General features: G+C 44.4%; 1 protein-coding gene across 1 annotated transcript in view; it reads right to left on the bottom strand.

Moving 5' to 3' along the window:
- LOC310859943 (ephrin type-B receptor 1-like) overlaps window positions 1–10083 on the bottom strand; it is a gene marked incomplete at both ends in the record, with an annotated part of 66619 nt that overhangs the window by 19445 nt on the left and 37091 nt on the right. Inside the window, 3 exons of the mRNA XM_083766710.1 lie at window positions 3998–4122; window positions 6679–6754; window positions 9159–9424. Coding sequence (XP_083622836.1) covers window positions 3998–4122; window positions 6679–6754; window positions 9159–9424 — 467 coding nt within the window. The remainder of the gene's footprint in view (window positions 1–3997; window positions 4123–6678; window positions 6755–9158; window positions 9425–10083) is intronic.

Below are 10083 nucleotides of genomic sequence, written 5' to 3'. Positions count from 1 at the left end.
AATATCATTTATATCACAGTAGGTGCAAATACGTTCTTCTTCTGTAACTCCTCTATACCTCCCAGTCTCAAGGTGCAAGGGCAAGATCCCAGAACGAAGTTGGGCACATAGGGATCTTTGTCTTTTGGATAATGGGGCAAAAACATACAGTACTTTTCACTAGCGTAACAGCTTTTTATCGTAACAAATGTTCTCAACTTTGGTTTGTACAATATGTCCTGTGACCATTTGTTCTGAAATAAACTATAAAGTGTGTCTTTAACCATGGAGATGTTTACAACCCTGTTATTTAGAAAGCTGTCATGTAACCCAGTTCGTACAAGAGTGTCCTCTATTGCACTTGCCCATGCACCTTTTACTGATACATCCCTGTATGATATGGTTCATTGTACCTCTTTGCTCCATCCTTATCTTTCTATTCTCACTGTCAGGCCCTCCAGCTGCCTTCATTAACTTTCATCCATCTACCAACTGTATCCTCTCTCTCTCTCTCTCTCTCTCTCTCTCTCTCTCTCTCTCTCTCTCTCTCTCTCTCTCGTTCTTTGTCTGCTTGCTCTCTCTCTCTCTCTTGTCTGGTTTACCCTCATCTACCTTCCCTTCCTTTCCCCCTAAAGAAAGAAGACCGTCAGACAAACAAAACACAGCACCCTACTACACACGCACACACACACACACACACACACACACACACACACACACACACACACACACACATTCATAAACACCCCCACATCCTATACCGTAAAAAACGTTCTTGAGATTGAGTTGATTCATGTAGCTCATTATAGACAACGGACCTTTCACCTCACCTTCCCCCTACTTGCAACCCCCCCCCCCACACACACACACACACACACACTCGTTCTCTGCTCCTCTCTATCTCCTCCTCCTCCTAACGATAATGAGGATTCACTACTGTATGGCGGCCTGATAGAGAGACAAGAAAGGTAGATAAGGCCAGGGGGAGGGGGAGGGGCCTGCTGAATGTTAGAAGTGGTATAAGGGTTTCAGGATATTTCATTCTGTGATCACGCACGCGTCACACGCGTGTATATACAGTATGTGTGCAAGTGCCGTGTGTGAGAGGGAATAATTATGTATACCGCCTGAAAAGCCTAGAATACACCACTGGTCGAGGACACAGGAGCGTCAGATGATGATGATGATGGTGAGGGATGCTGAAGGAGATAAAGGAGAAAGAATGGTGGGGACAGGTCAGGAGAAAGGGATGGTGGGGACAGGTCAGGAGAAAGGGATGGTGGGGACAGATCAGGAGAAAGGGATAGTGGGGACAGGTCAGGAGAAAGGGATGGTGGGGACAGGTCAGGAGAAAGGGATGGTGGGGACAGGTCAGGAGAAAGGGATGGTGGGGACAGGTCAGGAGAAAGGGATGGTGGGGACAGGTCAGGAGAAAGGGGGAGGCAAAGCCTAATGGGGTTATGTGGCACACTGACACTGCATTGGGAGGCAGAGGTGTTAAGTACTTAAGTAAAACCGCAGTGCTTTGTTGACTTAAGTACCAGTGGCAAGTGCAGTGTGCATTATCGCTGACGCCAGGTGGGGGATGGGGGCGAACTTTTAGACATTGCTTGTTCCCCTTTTTGAATGGTGCAACCACTCCTATAGACAGCTATGTGTGTCCCTGGGTCCCTGGCTGGGTCGGTCTGTCTGTCTTGAGCACGAAATAGCGTTTGGTTGGTTTTCACAACCAAGTGTCACTGTTGTGTTCAGAACAGAACAGAACGGAACGGAACGGAACGGAACAGGGGGGACCCCACACGGTAAATCTCAGTAACTTTCTCAACCATTTTGGACGTGGGGCGGCTCGCCGGAACCGGGCCGGCACCCTGGCCGCATTCCTGTGGGTCTGGAACTTCCGAGGACCCCCCGGAGAGGAGACCCCCACACGGGTGTGATTTCTTCTCTCTTTATGCTTTTTAGCTCCACTCTTGTGTTTATATCCGCCGATTCTGCTACGTTGCTGCACCTGCACTCACTGTTGACAAGTGATTGATGATGATGTAGTATCCTGTCCGGCAGTGGACTTTTTGGATGCCGATTGTGCCCAAAGACACTGGAGGCAATTCAATTGTAAATGTGCATGTTGTAAGGTAACTTAACTGCAAATAACTACTCAAATAACTACTCATACAAAACTACATTTCCTTTTATCTATCTGTGGTCGTGACGCAAATCAGTTATGTCCATTTACGACTATAATCCCATAGGCCTATACAGTTGAATGCAGTAACTGAGGGTATGGTGGCAACGGTTTAAAAGCCACAATGAATCACCTTTAAAACCAATGTGTTCCATTTCATGGGCCCATCCGACATGCCAAAGGGGAGGGCCTGCGCACAGTCCTCACATAAAGTAAAGGTCAATGTGATGGGGCCCAGGGACACCCCCCCTCCCCCCCCTACTAAGTGCATAATAAGTTGTTGCTGTCGCATAGATATTATTTAGTTTTTTTAATTAAGGCCCTACAGTAGTTGATGATACTACAGCCATCAAAACCATCACAATTAGCAGATATACAAGCTCAAAAACGTGGCGCAAAGAGGCGCACTTTAACCGTGTCATTATTTGAATCTTGAAAAGTAACAGTTTTTGATATGTGTGGTTTTTCAACCGAGACGAAGTACTATGGTTAGTTCTTAGTTTGTACTTTGAGCTTGAATTGGAATTGTTGAAAAGAAATGGCACGGATACTGCAGGGAGATGTGAGGAAGGCAAAGAAAAAAGATGTAAAGAATGTGTGTGTGTGTGTGTGGGGGGGTGGGGGGGGTGGAGGGGGATTATGAACCACAATGTTTGATATCGCAACATCCCCAGGAGGCTCTTGTGTTTCATTTAGAATGCTGTCGCTGGCAGCGTAGCCCAGAACCTTCAACATCACTGTAACTACTATACCTGCGCAGAGGCATTAAGATGACAGGGTTGTGCTGGGAGGTGAAGCTAGGAAGGCTGAGCTCAGGGGAAGGGAAAGGATTTAGGGTTGGGGGGGTTGGTTAGGGGCAGTAGTCGGTCTAGGCATGCCTGGTCGACGGAGATAAGTAACGGGGGGCCAGAAGATTGAAGAACCTTGTCTCCCACTGCCACATCTAATTCACTGCATTCAAACCTGGTTTCATTAGTATGCTAGAAAGGAGGGGTGTGTGGAGGTAGGGCAGGAGGAGAGGAGAAGAGAATATAGAAATAGTTTGGACTGGAGAAATGATGGATAGTAAAATGTGCTGGAGGGAGGAGAGAGGAAGGGAGAGGCAGAGAAGCTAGCCGTCTATTGATAAGCCCGCCCATGCTTATCAAACTATAGTTGAGGACTTCTTTTAACTTGGATCTGAGCTACCATTAGATCCAAGTTAGATTAGATTAGTTAGATTAGATTCGTTTTTTGTCTTGTCTTTTTCAGTTGGCTTAGATTATAATATAGAGCTTTCTCAAAAAACGTGTTGTTCTATACATCTTTGTCTGGATTAGACTCAGCGTGACCAATGACCATAACAGTATTAAGACTCCATTAGACTCCAGATCAGCATCAGCAAGCAGCCTCTAGCCATTGTGTCTCTCATGCATATCTATTTCCAATCTACATAAATGAACATTTTTATGTTCTTTCTCGTGGGTGGTTTTTAATTGAAATATTTAAATATTTTGATGCCTCTCGGCTTCATCAAGTGAACTCGACTGGAAAAATGGGAGAACAAAGCAGCCAGGGGACCGCGTCACCTTGGCCCTTGTAATTCATAACAGCCTTTCAGCACCCATGGTTAATACATGATTTACTGTATGTTACTAGGTCAAGGTCGTGGATGGATTGTTTTTGTCCCATAGTCACAGTGAAAATAATAGCTATTGTTTCATAACTCTCTCTTGCATGGTTGCAGAAATATGTTGGTGAACATGAACAGGCAGATAAAAATGCTCACTCACACAGGCACGTGCACACACACACACACACACACACACACACACACACTGATTCTGTGATCCCTACCTTGTCATAGTACCGTATCTCGTAGTCCAGGATAATCCCGTTGGGCTGCTCAGGCGGTGGCCATGAAAGTGAGAAACTGCGGCTTGTTGAGCTCACTTGGTGCATTATGGGAACTACTGAAGGAGCTGTTCACACACACACACACGCACGCACGCACGCACGCACGCACGCACGCACACACACACACACACACACACACACACACACACACACACACACACACACACACACACACACACACACACACACACACACACACACACACACACACACACACACACACACACACACACACACACACACACACACACACACACACACACAAACACACACACACACACACACACAGAGGCTGTCAATATGTCTAACAATTGCAATCTTAACAGTATGTTTTCATGATACATTTGTAGGGATTCCTATACAAGTTGAGAACCAACAGCAGAAATATTTTATACTCTCCTCCTGGGACCTAAAATCAAAATAAACGAGGACCAACAATAGCCCTGAGTCAGATTTCTTAATCACCACGATGCATATAGGGCCTGCTAAAAATGTTTTATGTATTTCATGTGCCAAATTATTACAAACTGTTTACTCATTGTCACAGCAGCATAACACAGCTGCCACGTGAAAATTGTAACTCCCACTTAACACATTTAGGTATTGAATTGAATTGACACTTTTTTAAAGGTTTTAGCAAATTCAACCATAAGGCGGAAACCTGGGCAGAACAAGGCAGAAAGCGCCTGCTGGTTAGTCAGTCAGGGACCTATCAGAATTAAATACCGTTGCAAGTTGAACGGACGATAAAACTGTTGTTTCTAAAACTCCCCAAAGCGTACCGGTGGGAAGCGGGAGGATTTCAGCCAACAGTGGCCGGCTGTGCAACCTGATGCACAGCAAGCGGCACGACCAATCAATCATCATTTTCATTAGGAACGAGCACACGTGTGCCCTGGTTGAGGTAAATGATGTGTTTTCTATCAAAGCGAAAGCGCCTTTTAAATCTAAGTTGCAGTAGCGAGGGGAAAATATCACTTGTGCCTTGTCTCCATAAAATATTGATGGAGCGGTAAGTCAGCTCCCCCTTTTATGGTCTCTGAGAATTACTCTGTCAGTGCAGGGGATGAGAAAGAGAGACACTAGACGGGAAGCGGAGGCAGAGGGAGAGAGCGATGGGGAGGGCAACAAAAGATGGATCAAAGAGAGGGATGAGGAAAGAAACGCAGAGGGGCGGCGCAGGAAGATAAACAGAGGGAGAGGGAGCGGAGCGACGGAGATGTTGATAGACTGGAGAAACGACAAGGGAGAGATGACACGCTTAGAACAGGTTCAATAGGTTCACTGCACAGTGAACACTACCCTCTCTCCTCCTCTCCTCCTCTCCTACCTATACTCTCCCAGCCACCGCCTCCACCTGAAACCTCGCCCAGCCGTCACCAGTGTGGTGGAAAAAAGTACTCCGACGTTTTATTTACAGTACGTAAAGGTATCTCAATACAACGTTGTAAAAAGTTGCTCCGTTATTCAAAATTCACTTGAGTAAAAGGACAAAAGCATTTGGAATCAAAATAATTCTTAAGTACTAAGTATTCATTATGCAGAATGTCCATACGTTTTCAAAAATGCATCAAGCTCACAACGCGCTGAAGTGGTAAATGTATGTTTTGTAATAATAAAAATCTACAAGTAACTAGTAACTAAAGTTTTCAAATAATTAAGTGGAGTAAAAAGTACAATATTTGCCTCTGGGGTGTAGTGTAGAAGTAAAAGTATTGAAATGTGGACATACTCCAGTAAGTAGCTCACAATTGTACTTAAAGGACCACTTCACCACTTTTCAACCTATCTTCATATAATAGGTCCTTTTTTTCTACTCGGTCTGTGTCTCATAGGAGGGCTGTGGGCAGTTCAGAAACCATCCTCCAGTGACATCATCAATGGGGAATACAATACAATACAATACAATACAATACTAATAGAAACTGCAGGCTTTCTTGTCCTGAAAAGTTGCAATGCGAAAATGGAAGCCATCATTCTCACTATAATGAAAATCAAACATTTTTGTAAAAGAAAAATCTGCTTAATGATGATGTCACTGGAGGACTGAGTAAAATAAATCGTGCCATTTTATCATGATTATTAGTGAGGACCTATTATATGAAGATAGGTTGAAAAGTGGTGAAGTGGTTCTTTAAGTACTTTACTTGAGTAAATGTACTTTACTTCCCACCACTGCATAACAGGTTCATGCACGCACGCACTCTCTCCTCTCCCAATCAGCACCTCCTTCTGAAAGCCCCTCTCCTCTCCCATGTCTTCAGCCTCCCTTTGAATCCACTGTGACATTGTAAGACACTGTATTGTGCTATGCAGGTGCACATCAATACACGCACGCACGCACACACACACACACACACACACACACACACACACACACACACACGCACGCACGCACACACACACACACACACACACGCACACACGCACACACACACACACACACACACACACACACACACACACACACACACACACACACACACACACACACACACACACACACACGCACACACGCACACACGCACACACGCACACACGCACACACACACACACACACACACGCTCATGTGCACATGCATGCATTATTATACACACAGACTGGACTGTTTTACACTCACCAGCCTGATTGGTCGTAATGTTGATTGACAGCTGCTGTGCAGGGTACGGGCTTTTGTTTGATACTCCGTTTACTGCCTGTATGGAGGGAACAAAAGAAAACCCACATGGTAAATTAACAGCATGCAAAGTTAACTGGTCAATAATTCCACTTCACAGATTGTAAAACAAATTGTTATTGTCATAATTAACAAGCACAACATTGTTTTCAATTAAGGCTTTTAGATGCACCAATATTAAAGGACAACTTTAGTTTTTTTCTACAAGCTCTATGAGCTTTGTAGTTTGTAGATCTGCTATTTTAGAAATTTTTTGAAATCGTGTGCAAATCTTTCAATATATAGTTGTTTTTAACTCAAATCTTTGCTTCTGGAACCAAATATTTTCTAGATGGGGGTCACGGCCAAAATACAGATAATTCTGAGGGTCCTTGACATGAAATAGTTTGAGAACCACTGACATAGAATCATAGGACCGTCAGAAAACTGTCTATGATTTAGATGAAGACATTTGTAGAATCTGGTGTCAGGTCTTAATGGGTCTCCCTGCCCAGACCTCTACTCCTCACTTCATGACACTGTGTTACCTCTGTCCCAGTGCAGGAGCAGTGCCTGCTACAAACGGTTACCATTATAGTGAGAGAACCGCAGCATATATCTGATTCGGTTGGACTTGAAGCCAATCAGAGCACCATATGATTTGTTTTATATTAGGGATGTCCCGATCACGTTGTTTTGCTCCTGAGCGGATTCCGAGTATCTGCCGATGCCGATTTTTCCCGATATTTTTTTCCCAATATTGAATTTTTTATCGAACACACACAATAGTACAATATCCAAAATCACAGACAATATCCAGTCTAATATGATATGGATATAATATTGATACTGCCCCGATCACATTTTTTCTCAACCCTAGTTTCATATCCACTTGGCTATAGACTAGTCATATCTAAACCTTTTCCCAAGAAATACAGACACACACTATAGTTTATTATAGGCCTCGTACGTGTTGTCACAGGCTTATCTTACATAACGTCTTAACCCCATTAAGCCCTTTTGAAAATTCTCATTAAAGGGAATTAAAATTGTCTTGACATTTTCAACCTTATCTTCGTGTAATTGGTCCTCACTAGTGTGCATTATGGCACCATTTCTGTAGCCTGGCTTCCAGCCTGATTTGCTACGTTCCCCGGATCTGAAATGTCACTTCGAAGTGACATTTCAGATAGTGGCCATTTCAAACACGATTACAAACATATATTCTTTTGATTGATGCGAGAACAATGGCTTCTACTTAACCCATTCTGAACGGGCACCCATTTTGGTGTTAGCATCATGTTATGCTTTAGCTATTGAAAAATAGCAGATCTACAAGCTCATATCGCGCCACCGAGTGGCGCGATACGAGCTTGTAGGTCAGCTATTTTTTAATAATCGAAGAACGACTGACATTTTTAGAATCTGATCTCAGGTCAGAATGGGTTCGTCAGACCAGCGTGTGTCCAGTGGAAACCTCGTATGAATCTGATCTCAGGTCAGAATGGGTTAAGCATGCTAACTTTCCAGGAAGAGACAGCATTAGCTTGGAATCTGTTCGATGTCATCGGTAGGCAGGTTTCTGAACTGTCTGCCAGTCGACGCAAATTATGCCATCTAATAATGAGCATTAGTGAGGACTAATTATACGAATATAAGGTTTCAAATGGGTGAATGACTCCTTTAACTCCAACTATCCTTGTTAATGATTCATCATTTGTTTTACATCCAGCTGCAGGTTTTTGCATATAATTGTAACATCTGTGTTTGAAGAGATTAAGCTGTAAAGATTGATTGGGATCGTTCAAATGTTCTACACACCACTGCTTCTCAACGTGGGGTATGGGGACCTAATGGACTCTTTTTTGGTCTGTATTGTATTATTTATTTATTTATTTAATAAAGGCACTTTAGCACTGCGTGACTACGCCGCCCGAGCCCTGACCTAATGGGCTCTTACATAGTCTGTAACTCAGAGAGACTAGATCCCATTCAGGGAACCAACACTGAGGATTTTACAGTGTAGATTGAGAGCCCAGGGATTCAAATCTCATCAAATGCATATCAAACTGGAGGGTGCTTGAAGTTAAAAAGGATGAGAGTCGCTGTTCTACATCAAACTAGAGTAAACCTAATGAGCAGGAAAAAAGCTACAGTACTGTCACTCCTTTTATCTCGAAGTCAGTGCACTAACTTCTTTTAATATAATTCATAAATATTGTCTCTGAGGGTGGAAACTGTATGTCCAAAACCGTTCAGTCCTGTTCTTTTTAGGAATCAAATTCAAATAGGGCAAAAGTAGCGGATCGACAAGCTCAAGACGTGTTGCTTCGCGCCGCGTAACCCGCATTTCAAGCTTGTAGATCTGACACTTTTGATGCTTTTGTGACTGACACTGTAGTATGTTCAAGAGAAATACAAAACGTTAAAATATGTATCCTAACCTGTATGTGGAAGGTGTAGGGCGTGTGGGCCCACAGCTTGCTGATCTCCACCCATGTCTCCCTTAACCCCTGCCTGCCCGGAGAAAACGCCACGCCACTGTCGTCACACGGCTGGCATGCCCGGCGCTCGCCGCTGCGGCAGCGGCGACACAGTACGTTGTAGGCCAGGTCGTCGCGGTGGCCGGTGTCCCGGGGAGCGTGCCATTCCAGGACCACAGAGGTCTCGTTGACGACCGACACCACGTTGCGAGGCGCTGAGGGAACGCCTGGACAGTCAGACAGAGAGACAGAACAAGTTGAGGAGTGAGAGAGACAGACAGACAGAGAGTGAGTGAAAATACAGAAAATACAGGCCAAATTATCTTCAACATTATCTTAATTATTTTACTGCTATGTACGAACATATTCGATCATGTATTTTTCAAGTCATTGTAGCTCTCGTCGGTAGAGCTCTCACCTTTGGACCACAAGATGGCCAAAGGTGGAGGAAGGAACACGCCCCCAGTGCCCACAGCGTCCCCAGCGGGCATCAAACCCAGGACCTTCTAGCTGTGAGGCAACAACACTACCAACTGTGCCACCGTGTCCCGAATATCTAAGGGTTTGAATTCAGATGTAGATTGCTGGCTGGCTCCATATATGCAGATATAGGTGATGATCCAGTCTTCTCCATGTATGGCTATCCAGGGTTTGATGAGGTCAGTGCCGTGATCTTCATATATGGAGACGGCCATATATGGAGCGTGTCACGAGGCATGACGGACTGATGGCCATATATGGAGGTGCGTGATGTCACGAGGCGTAATGTTCATCATATATGGAGGCATGACCTGACTGACGGACGCGTTTTGCAGGTTTTCATAGTAATCTGCGACTTATGGTCGTAATAACAAATGACGTGCAAAATGACAACTGGATGAATACA

Source organism: Protomyctophum parallelum (genome assembly GCF_964188405.1).
Source record: "Protomyctophum parallelum genome assembly, chromosome: 6".
Lineage (NCBI taxonomy): Eukaryota > Metazoa > Chordata > Actinopteri > Myctophiformes > Myctophidae > Protomyctophum > Protomyctophum parallelum.
The sequence above is the reverse complement of the archived record's forward strand: the minus strand, read 5'-3'. Positions and strand labels throughout refer to the sequence as shown.